Genomic DNA, 20,550 nt, shown 5'->3' on the forward strand with positions numbered 1-20,550 from the left:
GGTCCCTTGAGGCTAGGACTTCCCCAGAGGGAGAAAAATACATGTGACCTAATTGGGCAGAAGGAAGTACTTACATGTATTTTGTATATTTACACCAGAAGTGCGTGGGGCTGTCCTTTCGTTTTCTGGAATTTCCCTAGCCTTTTAACAGCCTCTCTTTGTTTCATCTGATGATCTTGGTAGAAATGGGTTAGTCATCTTAAGAAGGTCATTAGTTTTAGCTTCCCTTTCTAGCTTGAGATTCTCGATGCCTTCCTCAGATGGAGTAGTTCATGATTAGTTCTGTTTCACATGCCTCCGAAACTGGACATGTCCAGGAAGGGGAGAGGCTGTGAAGGGCAAGCATATTTCTGACACCAGGTGCCCCTGGCTGCTCACAGCACAGAGGCGAAATGATTTTCAACGGAGGCTGATGAAACATGTGGATGCCCTTTCCCGCCAAATTCTTTCATATGAAACGTATGAACTGAAGACTCAGGCGACAATACAGATGAGTTGGGGCTCTTCTTCTTTAGCTTGGTGTCAGGTTGGCCGTGAAGATGCAGTGAAACCAACAAGATGATGCAAATATGTTAGCATGCTTCTCGTGGAAATTAGAAAACTGATCAAGAGCGATGCTAAGACGACGACTCAGAAAGTCTGGAAGAACAGAGAAGGTGCTGGTAGACAGAGCCCAGAGCGGTCCCAAATAGCAACAGAAGGTACAGTTCTTCAGAGGCTGGTTCTAGGAATCGAATAAAGTGGGAGCTGCCAGGGTGGCAATGAACATGTAAGTACTGCTCTTCACTTACTACTGGGTGCTGCTGCGCCCTTTCCCATGACAAGTCCCCATGGAAGGAATTCTCAGGAAAGAAAATCACACTGAATGCATAAATTTCCTTTATTGAAAATAATGGGAGAGTACTGCATTACATATATTCAATATCCATAAATGAACGGCCACATATTTCTGACTGAACAATACTGTTTTAGATAGAGGACACAGCATCTGGGCAGGTGCTCACTAGTATCACGGACTAAACTAGGCAGGAGTGAGCCGTATGCAGGATGACCATTGCATTTGCGAATAGCACATGGTGGCCAATGGCATAAATGGTAAATATGATCATCACAAGACACTCCTGGTATCTATCATCCAAACATTATTGAGGAAGCAGGTTAAAGACAAACTGCCAGGAGCTTGTTAATCTACAGTTCCGATCGCAATAGGCCATGGGTGACGGGCACGCCCAGGCTACAGGTTTGAGAGTTTACAGTATTTACTTTCAATTGCCTGGACTGTGACTACCGTCCACTGATTACAGATTTGACAGGAGACTACTTGGCAATTTCTGTTTGTTCCCTTTTATGAATTATCTAAAAGGAAGAATAAAGAAAATCACTCTGCAAGTCTAAATCTAGTATTCCAAGAATGTGAAAAAGAGAAAATCAATGGACAAGTATCCAAATACTACTTATTAATTTCCCCCTCTAAGATCAAGAGGGATATAATTTAGGACAGACCACTTCTCAGCTTTGGCTATTATTTTGACTTTTTTTTTTTTTTTAACATTAGCAGTCTTTGGCTTTCTTCATCAAAGTCTGGCAATCAGTAAGATTGGTTAAATTGTTGACAAAGTGCTATTTTAACAAAGAACTATTTAGTGATGTGAAAAAAAGTTTTCCTTTTTCTTCCAGTTTTGGTATGGATGCATGTCTCTGCATTTCTTCCTTCACATAAGAGAGTACAGAACTAAGGAAGACTATTGGACTCAGTTAAAATTTCTCATTTGATGTTTAAAAGTTAAACATTCAGTTCTTTTTAAAACAAAAAGCTGCTTAAGGTAAATACTTGGGGGAGGGTGGGGGGAATTATGGAAAACATACCTTGAACTTAAGTTTTTAAAGACACATGATTTTATAAGCAGTAAAACATTTTCTTCTCAAGAGTAGTTTGTTTTAAGTGCAGGTTCACAAAGAGATGCATTTTTATCAACTTTATTTTATGGTTGTGAAAGATGGCTTTTCTTCACACATGTATTGAAATCTGTCCAGGGTAAGTAAAAATGTACCTTTCTAATGGCCTACACTAGTCAAACCAAGGAGCATTGGTGATGAATTTTTAAAAATTCAAAATTATGCACTCGATATACATATGCTTCTAAAGACATACCACCCTAAACAACTAGGGCAAAAAATTCAATATAAAATTTTATAAATCAAATGAACTTGTTGGCAAAACACAGCATAAAATCTATACATGTTTTTCAAGATTTGACACATTAAAAGAGAAAAATAAAACAACTGCCAACACATTCCAGACAACGTATTAGAAATAATAAATAAATGTTTTTAAAAAAAATCAACATTCCCCCTTTAGAAGGTATGTACTTTCATTTTACTAAGTGAGACCCCTTGCATGGCAAACAATAGTATGCTATACATTTTGGTAATGAAAATGATGCTGATAAATACCCAAGGCATATATATATTTCCACAGTATCTTTTTTTCACAGTTACCAAAATAAAAATTGCATTCAACTCATACGTCTATAAACACTCTGATTCCTCACAAGATGGATTCCAAGGAGGCAGGACCTCAAATGTCGTTCGTTAGTGCTTGCCCGCCACGTAGGCCTTTCCAGTCTTTCCTGCAGTGTGGCGAGACTCCCACGGGAGGCAGAAAGCAAGCACTGTGATGGGTGAGCAGCCTGGGCTGGAGCTCTGGTCAGCCAGCCAACTTGAGGGAAGCTGATGAAATCCAGTCTTTCAATGTTCTTCTCTTAAGGCGGTCTCAGTTTCACTCAAATGTCCACACCTCGAGGTCCTGAACTATGAAGTCTTCCTTCTTAGAAAGAATGTCATTATTGAAGGTGCTGCAGGGATTGCTCCGTCCATGGTACAAGTCAGCATCCAGCCATAAACCAAACCGTCCCCTGGAAACAGGGCAATAACAAAATCATGTGAATCATGTGCGGCATACTCTCTGTCTTCCCTTGACCCCGTCTCCTCCCCTGCCTTCTGGAAACAGAGGGAACTCGACACTGCTTAGCAAACAAAGAAGGCATTCCCTTCGGTTCACTTAGATGGCCATCTTTCCCAAACGACCAGTGGCAGTAGTTCCTCAACGACACTCATACTTAAGTCATTGGATTCTTAGTGTCATGTGTTAGGCCACTGTCCTGATTATTTGAAATACGTGGACTAGTGAAAATCACCTGGCATCTTGGTTTTGGTTACTTGAGTCAAAACACAGCTACTCTGGTCAGGTGTAAATTAAACACAACAACATCAAAAGCTTACCCTCCTCCACCAAGTTCTAACGAACTTATGTCTCCATTGATAAAGTATGAGTTTTCTCCACTCCATTTAAAGACCTTGAGGGTAGAAAAGCAAAAGAGAGGACACGTATTTTAATCAAGAGAACGAACAAAGAGGGAGTACGAAGATACCATCTGTGTATTCAAAGGGACCAGCCTACTGGCTGAGGAGGCTCCAGACAGAAGAACCTGGGCCACTGCAGGATCAGCAATCCAAAGGGAAAGGCCTTTCAGGCACTGGGCCGCCAGACCTGGTCCCCCTCTGGATCCCAGACTAGGTACAAGAGGAATTGCTAAGGCCTGGGATCAGAAAGTTCTGCTGACCTAAGCTGGTCACAGGTTGGGCTACTTACAAGGTTAGCAGCAGTAGAAAACCGCCAGCCACTCTTGCTCCTTGCAAGAAAGACAGGCTTTCTACTCCCATGAAGAAGTACAGTCTTGGCAAGTAACAGCTGGATTCAACGGCAGTGAAAGGAGACTCTAAGCAGTGTGTTACAGTCTAGAAATGCTGGCCCAGGATGGAGTGTGATTTACGGCTAGCTAAGCCAACATGAGACCATAGGCCAACCCTTGCTCCACACCCACCCTTGTTGCCACCCCACTCCTGAGATGGCAACCTTGGGAGGGTGGGGATTTCTTCACATCTCATTACCTTGAAATTGGGGCTAAAAGTGTAGAGGAAAGTTTCGCCTGTGCCATAGTAGTGGTCACTGAACCTGAAAGGATGTGTTGCGTATGCTCCAAAAATCTATCAAAACAAAACAGAAATGTTACCTATTTTCAAACTCTTATCGCACAAAGAAAAGTTTTCTGAAATATTTTGACACAATCCTGCTCTCAGATTTCACTGTATTCCTTTTAATAAGGATCAAAAGCTCTAAAATTAAAAAGGCCAACAGCAAAGGAGTAACCAACATGTCCCCAGCTCTAACTGGTACCCAGGCTCCCTGGTGCATGGAAAATCCATCAGATGAAGCTTAGAGACTTGTCTGTCAAGGGCCAAGACTGTTCCAGTTTAAAAGACTGGTACAACCCACTGTGACGACAAATTTCTGTTTGTGAAACCACAAATATGGGCACTATTCAACAAGGAGCGAGAGATTGAACACAGAAATGTGGTCTATAATCAAGGCCAGACATAGCCCTAAAGAAACTATCCCTGCCCTTTGATTTGTAAAACCTAAATTCCTATTCTTATCAATAGTAATATGCTTAACATGACTCCTCTGAAATGACTTTATGAAATTCCCATATTATGAACCTTAAAATGAATGTCTATATGCTAACATCCAGGATCTTTCTATGTTACTGTTTGTTGTTGGGAGATGGGGAGGAGAGCCCAGTCCCTTAAGCAGTACCGTTTTCAGAAGAGGAAGCATGTCTTCTCTTTCATCTTCCTATTCTTCTGCTCGGGTCCTGATCAAAACTTACAGGGGGAGTGATGGGCTAAGCATGGATTTTGATCATGATTCGGATGTGCTCTCTATTTAAAACCCCACTCTGGACACAGTGTTCTCATGGAAAGTTCTCTACAAAGTCAGACTATTTGAAAACCACTATAACTGGACTCCACCCCGTGTCTGTCAATCTGTTACAAAGTTGTGGCTTGCAATCTCATAATGGGACCAGCAGGCAGCATCACGAGAAACAGAGAAAAGACTGAAGCTGTCAAGGATTTCATTCTCCTTGGATCCAGAATCAATGCTTCCTTCTGAAAACAGCAGTCCACAGTCAAGAATTTAAATGTTGTACTATGCTGGTCAAATCTTTTGCAAAAGGTATTGTTAAAAAGCAAAAATGTCACCTTCAGGAGCAAGGTGTGCTTGACTTAGGTCATCATATTTGTAATCGCCTCATGCATATAAGAACCGTGGTGTCACAGTTACATATTGGGTTGTTAACCCCTAGGTCAGCAGTTCCAAACCAAGTGTTAACACTCCGGGAGAAAGATGAGGCTTTCTACTCAGTTCTAGCTTGTCCTATAAAGTTGCTATGAGTCAGCATCAAGTCCAAGGCCGTGAGTTGCTGCTAAGCTGTCCCATGCATGCAAAGGCTGGGCAATGTAAAAGGAAGACAGAAGATGAACCGCTGCATTCAAACGTGAGGCTGGCAGAGAATACTGCATCTATTATGGACTGCCAGAAAATCGAACAAATCCACGTCCAGAGCAGGGCAGCTGGACTCCACCTTCAAAGTGAGGGTGGCAGGGCTTCATTCATCCCACAGAGCTGGGCGTGGGAAAGGGACAGCGTCCTTGGCCGAGAGTCAGCAAAAATGAAGAAGATGAGTTGACTAGAAGAATGGGCTCGGATGTTACGAGACCAGGTAGCTTCTTTGTCTTTTTAATGGACGCACTTGATTTACATTCTTGTTGAGTGTCTTTTGTCTCCTGTAGAACATAAGCTCTATAAAGACACGGCAGCTTTGAATGCAGTGCCTAGAACAGTGCCTGGCGCACACAGGCACTCCACAGAGCTCCGCTGTTTCTTTCTGCATTACGATGAGCTGGAATGGGCTTGACCACACCCAACAACAACAGCAACCCAACTGGATTAAGATCACTGATTTTCTCAACAACTACACGAATCTGTGTCCTACCGTGAAAATCTGAAAATCTTCATAAAATATGGGTGTTCTATGGCAGCAGCAGGCTTACCTGATTATCCATATCCTTGATGACCAGTAAGACAGGACTATCTAGTGATGCTGACTTCCGATAGAGTGTTTTTAAGCTGGTCCCGTGCTCCAGTGTGCTGTACGCAAGCCTCCACGGATACCCCTGTACCCTGGCTGGAAGGCGTCGGGCCAGCTGCAAACCCAAAGATGGAGATGTAAACAAATAAGTCACCCACAAATCGCTCAAAACCTTGTGGCGCAACGCAACTGCCTGGGGAATCTAACTCCTGTATGTACTTAGATGCTGCTCCCTTTTTGTTCTGCCAAATATTTGCTATTATAAACCAAGAAACCCCTTTATTGAGTTGATTCCATCTCATAGCAATATGACTTGACCGAGCAGAACTGGGATGTCCACGGCCATAAATCTGGACTGAAGCAGTCAGTCTCATCTTACTCTGAGTGGCTGATGGATTTGAACCACTGACCTTTTTTGGTTCACCTAGCACTTAACCCACTGGACCAAGGCTCCTTATAAACCCAGAAAGATAAGGGACAAGCACTGTGCTAGCAGTGTTTACCTTGGCAGGGAGATGTCAAGGGCACGCTCTTCCCTCTCTGGCCATGCTGAGAAGAATCCGTGTCTAGCTTGATAATTAGGTATGAACTAGGCACAAGCTCTTACTTTTTTACCCTTAACCCAGTGGTTCTCAATCTTCCTAATGCCACGGTCCTTTCATACAGTTCCTTGTGTTGTAGTGACCTCCCCAACCATAAAACTATTTTCACTGCTACTTCATCACTGTAAGTTTGTTACTGTTATGAATCGGGCGACCCCTGTGAAAGGATCATTCGACACACCCCATCCCACAAGGGGTCACGATCCACAGGTTGAGAACCGCTGCTCTAACCCGACTTCTACCAGACCTTATAGACTCAGAGCTTCTAATGAGAACTGTAACTTTCCACAGAAGCAAAAGCCAGGAATTAGATGGAAGGCATCCTGGTGGTGCAATCAGTAAGTACTCAGAGGTTAATCCAAACACGAAAGTATTTGCTGCATTACTCACTCAGGGGTTCTGCAGAAAAGAGACTTGGCAATTAGCTCCTGCATAAATCCCCACCCTAGAAAGCCTTATGGGCAGGTTCCCTCCTGTCACATGGGAGTATGATGAGCTGAAACCTGGCATGATGACACAGCAGTTAGACGTCGTCTGTCTTCATGGCATCTTTATCCTTCATCTACAGTAAGTTTTACCTTATTTACCATAAATGTCAATAATGAGTATATCTTCCAAACCATAACCAAGGTGGGTAACAGAAACAAAACAAAACAAGAAAAAAATCCCAAACTCGCTGCCATGGAGTTGATTCTGGCTCATAGCAACGCTGTGTGGGGTTTCTGAGGCTCTGCAAGACCTTACAGGAGCAGACAACCTCATCTTCCTCCCAAGGAACAAGTGGTGGGTGTGAACCACCATCTCTGTGGTCAGCGGCATACTGCGTATTCTACCGCAAAATGCTAGATCCTTCAGAGTACTTAAAATCAGTTCTACTACCGATATTAATCCCACCTCTGTAACTGCTTAGTCAAGTCCCCTGGCCTACTTGGGTTTTCATGGACTATTTTGTTAAGTGAGGGTATTGAACTTGACTCTTTAACCAGTGCTGTATTCAGCTCAATCTCATGAGAACCTCTGTGCGCCAGTTAGAATAGAATAGTGTTCTATCAGCTTCCAATGGCTGGTTTCTTAGAAATAGATCTCCAGGCTTTCCCCAGGGCCTTCTGGGCAGATTTGAATCTCTTCACTTTCCCTCCCCCTTGCTCTTTCTAAATATAATTTTATTTGGTTGGTTGTTGTTGCTGAGAATATACACAGCAGACCCACCCCCACCCCCGGCCCACCCCCAAAAAGGAAAAGAGCTCCACTGGTGGAGCTTTCAGATTATGCATTATCCCCTCCAGGCGGGCATCAAGCAACTTGCTCTGAGTTAGTGCTCTCTGTGGCGTCGCCTGGGAAGGTTCTCATTGGTCGGTGTGTATTTTTTCATAGGAGCAATTGCGCTCAAACCCCATTTTTGGTGATGGCCAGTTTAAGAGAATAGCGTGTGGCTGTGAAATTTTGTTGTCTGCTCTGGAAAAATGCCGCAGAAACTGTTGTGATGTTGAACACAGTTTATGAGGACAGCGCTATGGGAAAATACTCAAGTATACGAGTGGTTTTCTCATTTCAAAAAAGGTGAAATGTTGATTGATGACAAACCTCATTCTAGACGTCTGTCAACTTCCTGAACTGTCAACTTCTCATGCATTTGGAGATCATTCCACCAGGTCAGGCTGTTAATCAAGCTTTTCATTTAGAGGTTCTGAAAAGATTGTGTAACAGTATGTGACAAAAAAGGCCCGATGTGTGGGAAATGGGTGACTGGTTTTGCCACCATGAAAATGTACCTGCTCACAGCCATCTCAGTGTGCTAGTTTTGGGCCAAAAAAATAGCATGCCTCTCCTTGCCCCACATACCTTACTTACCTGACCTCACTCCATGAAACTTTTTTTGTTTCCACTGATTAAGAGGAACATGAATGGACAGCTATTTGACAATGTAGAAGAAGTGAAGAAAAATTAGGGAGCTGCTGTCAGTCATCCAAACAGATGAGTTCAAAAAATGTTTCCAAGAATGGAATTGCAGATTTGACAAATGTATTAAGTTTAATAGAGAGTACTTTTAAAGGAGATAAGGTTGTTTTGTAAAAACAAAAAACAAAAAAACAACCAAACATTTAAATACATAGCTTTGGGGGGGAAAAATCAGTTTTGGCGGGGTACCCCCTCATATTGTTTGCATTGTTCAGGGTCTCTAATGATCCTTTAAGGTCTCTACAACTTCATGTTTCTAAGCTAAATGGGTGAGGAAAGTTTAAGAGATTCCTTTCTGAAGGTTTAAACATAAGTACATTACCATATTCATAAAATTTTCATAAACTTAATAATGGCAGGGGTTTTTGGACAATGACACACACAACATACAGAAAAATAAATGCAGAGGGAGAGGAACACACGTGACCAGACAGGGGAACCTAATTTAGACCCCCTGCTCCACAGCCCCGCGAGCCCACCTGCTCCAGGTGCATGTTCTCCAGGAGGGTGCTCTGCGGCTGCAGGACCGGCAGCGCCTCCTCCTCGTCCTCCTCACAGTAGCTGCATGTGCTCTTCCTGCGCTTGGCCTCCTCGACGGTGATGATCTGAAACGGGCCGAACAGAGAACCCAGAAAAGCCATGTACTTCTTTGTCTTCAGACCCCAACTGCCCCAGGTGACAAATTGCCTCTACAAGGTGGAGGTTTAAGCACCACCGGGTGTACGCCGAAACAGCCATGTGGGGAAATAACTAGACCGTCCACTTCAGAACAAGTGCGGAATGTACCACAGCCCAGCGGAAGCGCTTGTTCCGTGCAAATGACAGCCCTGCGTTTCTCCTTTTCGGTCTCCCTGCTGTTGGCACAGCTTCTCGGGGAGAAGCTGCTGTGTGCCACCAGGTTGACCCGGGTTCACCTGTGAAATGCTCCCCATGATTCCCCTGCAGGCTGCCTCCAAGTCTGCAGGGCTAAGGCACCAGTCACAGCCCATGCAACAAGCCCACTAGAAGCGGGAAGAACAGAACGGGTTCTTAGGCTGGTCCTGATGTGCTTTCTCAGAGCTGCGCACACAGCGGTGGCTGATCGAAACAAGAAGGGCAACAGGATTACGAGGAACGACACTAGCAAGAGGCAGAGAGCTTTATGCTCAACCCTAGAATCTTTAGGTACAGCTCAGAAAGCATCGGTGTTTTCTTTCCTGCTAACCTGAGAAGTATTACGGTGTACACATACATTATTTTGTAGCTCTATGTATGGGTCACCGAATTCCATCTCCCCTTTAAATTCATTTCCTGTCCCTTCTAAAGCCTGTAGAAGTCACAGAGTTATCTTGAAACTGACAACTCCATCAGGCGATTAATTCTCCAAAATTCCTTGGCATCAGAATTAATGTAACATTTAAGTGACATCTCATGAAAGCTGTATGATCATGCACTCTTCGATTTCTAAGATGCACAGTGATCGACATAAAGTACTTGCTCCTGTCTGAGTCAATGTACAGGTAAGGAGATGAACTTTTAAGCCTCATTACTATCACCTTCAGGAGGATCTGTGTCGAGGAAACGCTGTCAAGAAATCACAAACCTAGCACTGTGAACGCATTAAGTTCTATCCCTTTTGGTGACCTCGACCATTTACAGAATACAGAATAAAGCTACTCGAAAAAGCAAAATATGGCCTTCTGATTCTAGAGCAAAGGAGGATAGGCCGTTGCCATTCGCTGCGGCTGGACAGGCTCCGCAGCCACACACAGTTCCAGAAGGAACGCTGCCTGCTGGGCTTCAGCACAGCCCTTTCTAATTGGGAGGCCGATCAGGGAGGATTCTCCAGACCTGCTCCCACATACCTTCACAAAGGGCTCCTGGTCCGCGGGGTGGGCACAGTAGACTATCTGAATGTCCGCGGGCAGTCTTCGAACTCTCATTGTGCCCAGCGCGGTCTACATGCTTCCTCTAACCGCCTCCCTCGGCAAGCGCACGGCCGGCACTGTGGCCACGCTGAGCCACAGCAGCCCTGCAGGGTATCTAGTTTCCTGCATGATTAAGTTTCTGTTTCCCTTAGGAGCGGGTTCAACATTTCGACAGGAACACACCCAAATTAGGATTGAGAGCCAACACACACTTCCTGTCGGGCAGAGCGGGTGAGATTGTAAAACGACACTTTCACCTTTGAAACGGTGGTTTCCTACCAGCCTAAGAAAAAACAAATCTCCATTGTTTTGTTTCTTCCAGTTTTCTAAGTTTCTTCCTCATGATCCTCACCTGGCTGTTCCCCCCCCACCCCCCGCACCTTCTCGGCACCTGAATGTCAGGTATACTTATATTCCCTGACCTCTGATGCTCCAGGAAGCAGGGACCGCTGAAAATGTGAACACTGTAACCGTGACAAGGGGCTGTCAAACAGGCGGGCTCACACGTTTCACTTCACGTCCCGTCTGTTTGACACAAAGAGGAATGAAGAGTGGGCGGCCACCTGGCTGATGTGAGGCTGAGGTAGATGCCGCTGTGGTCAGTCAGAAGGCAGGCTTATGCCACAGCTGGAGAAGTAATGACCTTTCTATGTTTCAGAAAATTAGTGGTAATGACTGATGAGTCCCCTTTAGCCCTCAGATCAGATGTCAGGGGACTGGAAAGAAATCCCCATTGGATCAATTTTCAGTGTGACTTCTCTGTGTCTTTCTGGATCTGAAATGGCTCTTTGGTCTTGGGGTTCAGAGTGCAGCCGCATGGCCCCTTCCGCGGCTCAATTATAATGAGGGCTAGTCCAGGTCCCCCAGAGCTCACCCTCAAGGTGGGAGTCTGCACACCACCAGCAAGAGCGAGGGTGCAGACAGCTAAGGTGTGCCCAGTGCTTCCTGTGCTGTGGGAAGCAAGCGGCTCCTGTCTCCTCTGGCAGGGGGACACAGAGCAGTCCGCAACCCCCACTGGGAGGGAAGGAGGGAGTGGAGAGAAATGCTAATTCCTTGAGATGGAAAGACTAAAATGTGGAGTCACAGCTCACAAGAGGTCTGGCACACCTGGGGCGTTCCGAGAGGTTTATTCCCAGGGGAGGCTGTGCTTGAGGTAGGGTGGGGGGGATGGGGAGTGGTGTTCCAGGTAGAAAGCACCCAGCACACAGAGAAAGGGCTGGTTGCTGGAAAGAGCTTCTCCATTCACTGTGACTGGAGAGTAGGGAAAGGGCAGGAGTAGAGATGAGAGAGGAATGAAGTTGGGGTGGAAGCAAGAACCCAAACAGTGAAGAACCTGAAGGCATGAATGGGCTTAACTTTATCCTCATAAGCCAGTGTTTCTAAAACCTGGAATGCCGAATCTCTATTTTTCAAAGCTCCTAGATGAATTTGAAAAGCATCCAGGAAAGGGATGGGCAACCCAAGGACAAAAATACAGCAAGGGGAACACCCCTAACCAAACACAAGAGCCCAGCCCACCCCCACTCCATACAAAGCCTGGAAGCCAATGTCCTGACCCATGTCCTCGGCCGCACCTGTCCGTATCCCACCTGTAACACAGTACAAGAACCTGGCGTTGGGGCTTCAAAACCATCAGATGAAATGGTACCTACAGGAGACTGCTTTACCCTTAAAAAGAAATCTTAGAGGACCAGACATACTAATTGCCTGAACAGACATTCAAGGACCCAGACCTGAAATTCCACTTCCAAGAAACTACTCTAAGGGAGCAATCCGAACTGCAGTTCAAGAGGAAGACTTGAACTAGCACAATAATCCTTAAAAGAAAATCATTAAATAAAATAGAGAGAAAAATACTATGCCGTGATTTTTAAAATCCAGGCTCTTAAAAGTCTTTCATCAGACATCACTCACAATAGGTCAGGTTACGGTAAATCAGGACACAAAGCAGTGCCCAGAGCATGATTTCGTATTTCCAAAAATTAAAGGCAAGCTGTCCCCTTCCACCAGAACTGAGAACACGCTCTAAAACAAAGTAGGGAGGGGAAAACAAGCAGTAAGTAGTGGATAAAAGTCGTGATTTAAAAGTTTCTGCACTGTACCTTTTAATTTTGAGTTTCTAAATTCCCTACAATATGCAGGTACACACTGTTTGTCTCAAATGAGGTGGTGAGGTTTATTTGAAAGGCTTGAACACGTGGAGGGGGTGGGGTGGGATCTATTCAGGAGCCATTGAGAGTCCGAGTGAAAGGTCTGAGAACTGAACCTGCAGTGGAGGAGGGGCAGTCACAAAAACATCTGTGACTGAGGAGCTATGGTGCATGCGGAAGAAGGGTCTGGGAGGTGATCAGGTTTCTGGCTTGGGAAACCACAAATTAAGATGAGGAAGACAGGAGGGGAAGCAATTTGGGGGAAAGAGCTGATGCTTTGTGTTGGACAGGCTGAGGCGGACACGCAGTCTGTAGTCCAGTGAGTTAGGTGTGGCTCTTCTAGCCAGAGTTTTTGTTATTCCCACCAGACGTCTTACCGCTGATGGGTCTGGGTAAGAAAGTGGAGGAAGACACTGATTGTATGATTTAGCTGAGTGACTGCCAGTGTGCGGGGTATACGGAGAGCCAGCTTAGGAGGGCACGGCATCTCCTGACCAGCCCAGGTGGTCAGCCAGGAGCGGAGCTGTCCACCCTCTGGGCCAGTCATCTAGTTTGCCTTTTCTCTTCTGGGCCTCCTGCCCGGATTTCGCCAGCCCGCCAGCCTTGTGGAGAGGAGGATCCTCTGCAAACTAATGTCCGAATTTGGGATTTGGGACTTAGCAGCCCCCACAGCTACACGAGCCATTTTCCTTCCCGTGGTGAATTCTGGGTGGCCAGTGCAGCAAACTGCAGAAGCCTTGGGTGGAAGGGAGCAGGCGAAAGGGTGGTGGGGTTAGCAGACATGATGGGGCAGTAGAGCAATTTGCAAAGTGGGACATTTGGGACATACTTAACGTCCACTCTTTGGGGATCAGTCTTGTGTTCATGGACTGTTCGTAGACAGTCCCAAGAAGGTCAAATAAAGGCCCTTCTCTGATGGCTCCCAGCCTCCTGCCTGGGGGGTGGGGGTCCTGGACCCTTAATAAAGTCTCACTTTTATTGAAAAACAAAAACAAACAAAAAACCAAGAAACCGAATATAGAAGTGGGGAAGAATGCTTACACATTGTAGGCTTGCAACCAGTTGATGCAGCAGTCGGTGTATAAACTGCTGAATGGCAGCTTGCTGAGCACGCTCACTCCTTCGCGCACAGTAAGGAGAGCCATCTCTGGGGATCCCCCAGCAGGGTCTATGGGGGACTGTGTGCATGTGGGGGTGCCAGGGTCATTCAAACAGGTAGGTTATTTCCCCTGACTGTTGATAGTTGCATAAGAAATCTATCATCTTATCTGCCAGTAACTTGGAATCTGAACACCAGAGCACTGAAATTGTTCACGGTATAATCAGGTCAGCCACAGTCTCCCCTCAGTGCTTACCTCCCAGCTTTTGGTTGTCGGCTCACTGAAGAAGTTGTCGATCATATTCAGTTCTTCCTTCTCCACCACCACGAAGCCTTGCTCTTTGGCATCCTTACCGTAGACATCAGGAGACCATTGAACGAAGAACGTGTACAAATGGTCGACCCTGGAAAATGCACGGACAGAGGTTGGGGACACCAATTCTCTCTCCCTGGAAGGCCCTAGGGCCCGGGACTCAAACAGTCACCTCACCTGTTTCACTGGTTGGAAACTTTCCCCACACGCAGACCAACTCTACCTGTGGCCTTCCGGCCTCTGACACTGAGTCAAGACAAGAAACCAACAGTCCCCAGGCAATGAGGAACTGTTAAAAATGTCTTCCACTCTTACACTAAGACAGAGAAATCAATTATCACCTGAAAACTACAGGGACATTTTTATACCATTTTTGCCTCACAGGATCTTCACTTACCCGATATATGTTTTCATAGAATATAAATTAAACTAAGGCTTTAGCTGGGAACAAAGTCAAATAATCCACTGAAGGTCTTTTGTGTAGGAAGAATCACTTTTATAATTGCAATAAAATATCTTGAAAACTAGCAGATATCAAGAGCATGTAAAATCCCACCTAATTCACAATAAAAAGTTGGGAGGTGGGGAAAGTGCCTGTCAGTTGTAATACTAGCTATTACTCTAATATGAGACAGAGACATAATTTGATTGACATAGTAATGTAGTTTGCTTCCACGTTCTGTGTTCTCTTATACATATTTAATATATAGGAGGGCCCTGAAGCACCTCTCCAGGCTTAATCAATAGACAGATGGCTAGTTACTGAGCAGAGAATTAAAGTCTGTAGCTCCCTGCCTAAATTACCCCTCTGTCCCCCCAGGTCTGAGACTACTGCAAGTCACAAGCCCCCCCAGTCTCAAATTCCACACCTTTAACTACTGCAGTGGAGAGTGGGACAGGTGGGAAGGATCAAATGATTCTGAAAGCCCCTTCTAATTTGTAATTTCAAAGCTAACAGCACAAAACAAACACGGAAAAATATCGCCCACAATTCTGATAACACAGTGGATCAAAATGATTTTAGGTTTCTAGATTCCTGCTAGCCCCCGACCACACACTTACACCATTAATTAGAGCCGCAATATAGTCGCTTTCATTTGTAACACCACATAATACACATTCACCACGGTGCTCACCTTTGTTGTTATTTTAATGGCCATGTTTCATGAAACTAATAAATAATAATTAATTTGTAATTGTCAAGGTAGTCAGCTCACTTCACTTATTTGATGATATTGATGTCGAAACATCTAAACCTTATGGGCGAAGCTTTTCATCATCCTGTGAATGATGTGCTCAACATTAATTCCCAGAAATGGAATTACAGGGCCAAAGGGCAGGCTTTTATGGCTCATGCGCCTCCTGCCAAACTGCTTCCGAATGGCTGGCTGGCTTCCTCTGCCACCTGCAGGGCGGGGTCTGGCTTCACAGAGCCTTTCTGCTTCTTGAAGTGAGTGCGTTTAATGCATGTAAATTGTACAGACTCAATTTGCATTTCCCCAAACGTATGGGGTTCACTATTCTTCATTTTCTTTCTAAGCTGCTACTTTTGTGATATATCCATCCTTTGTGACTGTGGTGTCTGGGTTTGGTCTTCTTTCTCTCTGCAGTGCTGCTGCTGGGGCTGCTGATTGTGACCCAGAGCAGCCCTGGGACAAAGAGAACCAGGCGCCTCCCAGTCCCGCTCTGGGCTCACCGTGGTTGTCAAGTTCGATCCCACTGCTGTAGCCACTGTGTCAGTCCGCCTGGCCAAGAGTCTTCCTCTTTTCCGCTGTCTTTCTACTTTACCAAGTGGAACATCCTTTTCCAGCGTGTGGTCTCTCCTGGCAATGGGTCCCAAGTACTGAGATGCATTTTTGTCTTCATGCTTCTAAGGAGCAGTCTAGTGGTACTTCTTCCAACACAGATCCGTTTGTTCTTTTGGCAGTCCATGGTATTTTTTAATATTTTTCACCAACACCTTAATTCAAAGGCATCAATTCTTCAATCTTCCTTAGTCAGTGCCTTACTTTCACATGTGTACGAGGTGACTGTACACCATGGTCTGGGTAAGGCACACCGTAGTCCTCCAAGGGACAGCCTTGCTCCTCGTCACTGTAAAGAGGTCTCGTGCAGCAGAGTCACCCAATGCAGCTCATCTTCTGATCTCATGACTGCTGCTTCCATGAGCACTGATTGTGAATCCAAGCAACGCAAATTCCTCGACAACTTCTATCTTCTTTCCATTTATCACAATGCAACCTATTGGTCCAATTGTGAGGATTTGGATTTTCTTTACATTGAGTAGCAATCCACACTGAAGACTGCAATTCTCAGTCTTCTCCACTAAGTGCTTCAAGTCCTGCGCACTTTGCGGAAGCAAGGTTGTGTAACTGCATGTCCAGGTTGTAAATGAGCCTTCCTCCAATCCCTTCGCTGCGTGTTTCTTCTTTGGAAGGCTTTACATAATCTAGACAATTATCATTATCAAATGTATTACTAGGCCATTGCTATCTTTTTATCTGAATCATATCTTTCCTCCCATTGTACAAAAGTGCCAATGTTCACACACCTGAAAGATGTTAAGAGTTCCTTAAAATTTTTGCCTGCTCATTGAAACATAGTAAGTTATTATCCCAAACCAGGTGTAGATCTATGAGCATACCACACTATTTCTATTTAAATATATAAAAATATATGTCATCAAAGCCCACATGGAAGAAGCACACCAGCCTGTCTGACCACAAGGTGCAGAAGGGACCAATTATCAGACATCAAACAACTAAAAATCATATCAATGGGTGCCCACCTCCCTGATAAGATCAATGAAGACAAACGTGTGCATAAGCAAATGTGTTGAAGAAAGCTGATGGTGCCCAACTATCAAATATATAGCGTCTGGGGTCTTACAGGCTCGAAAATAAACAAGTGGCCATCTAGCTCAGAAGCAACAAAGCCCACATGGAAGAAACACACCAGCCTGTGTGATCACGAGCTGTCAAAGGAACAAGCATCAAAAAATCATTATCATTGAAAATGTGTGTGAGTGCAGAGTGGAGACTCAAAGCCCAATGGTAGCCAACCTGACACCCCTTACTGAAGGGTTGTGGGGAGGAGATGAACCAGGCAGGGTGCAGGGTAGCAATGATGAAACATATAACTTTCCTCTAGTTCTTAAATACTTCCCCCCCCCACTATCATGATTTGAATTCTACCTTACAAATCTGGCTAGACCAGAGGATGTACATAGGTACAGATAACAACTGGAAACACAGGGAATCCAGGACAGATGACTCCTTCAGGACCAGTGGTGAGAGTGGCGATGACTGGAGGGTGGAGAGAATGTGGGGTGGAAAGGGGGAGCTGATTACAAGAATCTACGTATAACCTCCTCCCTGGGGGAGGGACAGCAGAGAAGAGGACAGAGGAAGACGTCGGACAGTGTAAGATATGACAAAATAATAATAATTTATGAATGGTGAAGGGTTCATGAGGTAGGGGGAATGGGGAGGGAGGGGGGGAAATGAGCAGCAGATATTAAGGGCTCAAGTCGAAGGCAAATGTTTTGAGAAGAATGATGACAACAAATGTACATATGTTCTTGACACAATGGATGGATTGATGGTTTGTAGTAAGAATTATAGGAGTCACCAATAAAATGATTTTTAAAATGAAGATATATATTTAACTGGCTAAAATGGTCACCTCTGGTGTGTGGGATCGAGGGGAGGCTTTATTTCACATTGCATATATCTTTAAGTTATGTTCATGTCGGTTGAAAGTAGTCTACTCCTATAGTTCAGATATTAAAGCCATATTTAAAACAAGCATAAATGAGGACTCTTCTCGCCCATGCATGTCCTTGTCCCACTCTGCCCACCTCTGTCCCTATCTGCGATCACTCTTTCAGTTTCTTCTGTGTATCGCAGTTTTTTACATGGTTACAAATATAGATGTCCAGTCTTTTTACCTTCCTTTTCCTAAACTAAAGACGGGCCTATTTTATCTTTTTTCCCTCTTACTTTTTTTCACTTAAGAAATTTGACCTGAATATCTTTTAACACAAGTCTCTAGACTGCCTCCTCCTTCTTTCGTTTACACCGACCTAGGACTTCCCAGGCAGATTTACCATCGTTTATAAACCATCTTGTGAAGCTGGACACATTTGGGTCTTGTTATAAACACTGGAATATGAGTAACTTTGGACGTGAATCATTTCACGTGTACAGAAATAGATGTACGGTTACTTCCCAGAAACGTGACTGCACTGTGAAAAAAATTACTTCACTTCCAGTTTGATGTTTAACCCTGTATTGCTGGTTAGGGAGGTTCTGTGATGCTCTACCTCCCGACCAGCACAGTTTGTACTCTTTGGGATCATATATTCTCTTTGCTATTAGAATAAAATTTCTTCATGAAAACAGATTGACTAGAAAACAAGAACTAAAGCATCGCTCCAGAGGTATTTGATATACACAATTCTAATACTTCCAGTATTTTTAGTACGTAACATTTCAGTCCATCTGGAGTAGAGCTGAAACTGAGCACGTGCCATCTTAACTTTGCTACGGTGATTATACATGGGCGTCCACACTGGTGAGTGCGTTGGGCACTCATGGTTGCCTTGCTAGTTGTTGACGCCATCATTTCCCACCACTCGCCCGTCAGTTTGTTGTGCTGTGGCGGCTTGCATGTTGCTGTGATGCTGGGAGATGTGTCAGCAGCATTTCAAATACAAGCAGGGTCATTGAAGCTTGAACTTAAACAGAGAATGGCTAAAAATGAAGGGAAGAAATGATTAAATAGCTGAATGGGAAATTTCAAAGGGTGGCGAGAGTAGACAGAGTGAAGTATTTGAATAACATGTGCAGAGACCTGGAGTTAGGAGACCCAAAGGAAAGAGTACACTGGGCATTTCTCAAATGGAAAGAAGTCAGGGGAAATAAGGCTTCAAGTTGGGGCAAAATATCGAAGGATGCAGGAAATATCAAGAAGATGAAGGAAATACACAAATTGTGTCCAAAAGAACCGGTCAACATCCAACCAAAAGGTAGGTTATAACTAAGAACCAAGGTGCTGAGAGGATAAGTCCAAGCTAGTTTAAGGCACCGGAGACAGACTGGGCTGAGGCACTGGTGGAAGGAGAACCAACGGCAGCTTTTCAACATAGGGACGTAGCCTTGGCTGTCCTTGCTTGTCTACGGAAAGCAATTTGGTAGATAGCTACTTCTGTAAGAAAAGGTGATGCAGTAGAATGTAGAAATTATGGAACAATCTCATTAATATCACACACAAGTAACATTTTAATGAAGATAATTAAAAATGGTTACAGAAGTACATCGATAGGGAAGCATAAGAAATTCAAGGACTTGGGATGAGGAACGTCATCACTGCTATCTGATGGATTTGGGCTGCGTGTAGGGAATACAAGACGTAACCCTTGTGTTTCGCTGATTACACAAAGGCATTTGACTGCGGATCATAACAAATTATGAACAACATTGTGAAGAATAGCAATTTCAGAATGCTTAACTGTGTTCATGTGGAACTTGTCCATGGACCAAGAGGCAATCACCTGAGGTGAACAAGGTGGTACTGCATGGTGTGTGTCAGAGTTGCATCCTTTTGACCATACTTCCACAACCTGAATGCTGAACCAGTAATTGGAGAAGCTGGGTTATATAAAGAAGAACATGGCACCAGGATTTGAAGAAGTCTCACGAGCAACCTGTGATATGCCAATGATACAGCTTTGCTTGCTGAACGTGAAGAGGACTTGAAACACTTACTGATGAAAGTACACAATCACAGCTCTAATTATGGCTTATATGTGAACAGAAAGAAAAGCCGAATCCTCACAACTGCGCCAAAAGACAACAACCATGACAAATGGGGAATAGACAAAAGTTACCAAGGATGTCCTGTTACTCGGACGCACAAAGCAAGAGAACAGCAGTCAGGAAATCAAAGGGCACACCGCAGTGGCTAAGTCTGCTGTCAGAGTCCTATGTAAGGTGGAAAAAACAAAGGTGTTACTTTGGAGACTAAAATTCACCTCATCGAGCCCTGGTGTCTTCTCACAGGCAAGCGAGAGCTGCTCGAAGAATATGTGCGCTCGCACAAGGACCGGGGCCTTGGCCTTGGGGTTCTGGGGAAGAATAGCAGGCACACCGGAGGTTGCCAGAGACTGAACGAATGTGTCTTGTCGTCAGCACGAGTGGTAACTCGATGGCACGTGACGACAGTAACTGCCTTGCTCGAAAGCGAAAAGCAGCGGCGCTCGGAGCTCAGCCTACTGCTAACAGCTCGCGGGGACACGCCTGGGCTCTGGCCGGCACGCGCAGCCAGGTTCTGGAGTTCTGCTGAACGTACAAAGTCTCATACTGTCGGCATCAGCCAAGATGGCGGCATGACCACGAGGAATAACGACGAAACCACATCTAAACACAGAGAAAAACCACGCACACCGTTGAACAAAGAGTGATGAAATATTACCCTCGCCTGTTTAATGTGCGACTTTTGTCCTGGTTTTAACCCGTGGCAGCATT

The 20,550-nt window shown here is 44.8% G+C and overlaps 1 protein-coding gene across 3 annotated transcripts in view; it reads right to left on the minus strand.

Moving 5' to 3' along the window:
• Window positions 1-862: 862 nt before the first annotated feature.
• NCOA7 (nuclear receptor coactivator 7) overlaps window positions 863-20,550 on the minus strand; it is a 190,584-nt gene continuing 170,896 nt past the window's right edge. For all 3 annotated transcript variants that reach the window (XM_075554596.1, XM_075554598.1, XM_075554595.1), the window contains exons 11-16: window positions 13,967-14,114; window positions 9,034-9,159; window positions 5,956-6,108; window positions 3,952-4,047; window positions 3,283-3,356; window positions 863-2,915 (exon numbers count right to left, since the gene is read on the minus strand). In XM_075554596.1, the coding sequence (XP_075410711.1) occupies window positions 2,780-2,915; window positions 3,283-3,356; window positions 3,952-4,047; window positions 5,956-6,108; window positions 9,034-9,159; window positions 13,967-14,114 (733 nt within the window). In that variant the 3' untranslated portion in view covers window positions 863-2,779. The remainder of the gene's footprint in view (window positions 2,916-3,282; window positions 3,357-3,951; window positions 4,048-5,955; window positions 6,109-9,033; window positions 9,160-13,966; window positions 14,115-20,550) is intronic.

The sequence above is a fragment of the Tenrec ecaudatus genome, chromosome 7 (genome assembly GCF_050624435.1).
Source record: "Tenrec ecaudatus isolate mTenEca1 chromosome 7, mTenEca1.hap1, whole genome shotgun sequence".
Lineage (NCBI taxonomy): Eukaryota > Metazoa > Chordata > Mammalia > Afrosoricida > Tenrecidae > Tenrec > Tenrec ecaudatus.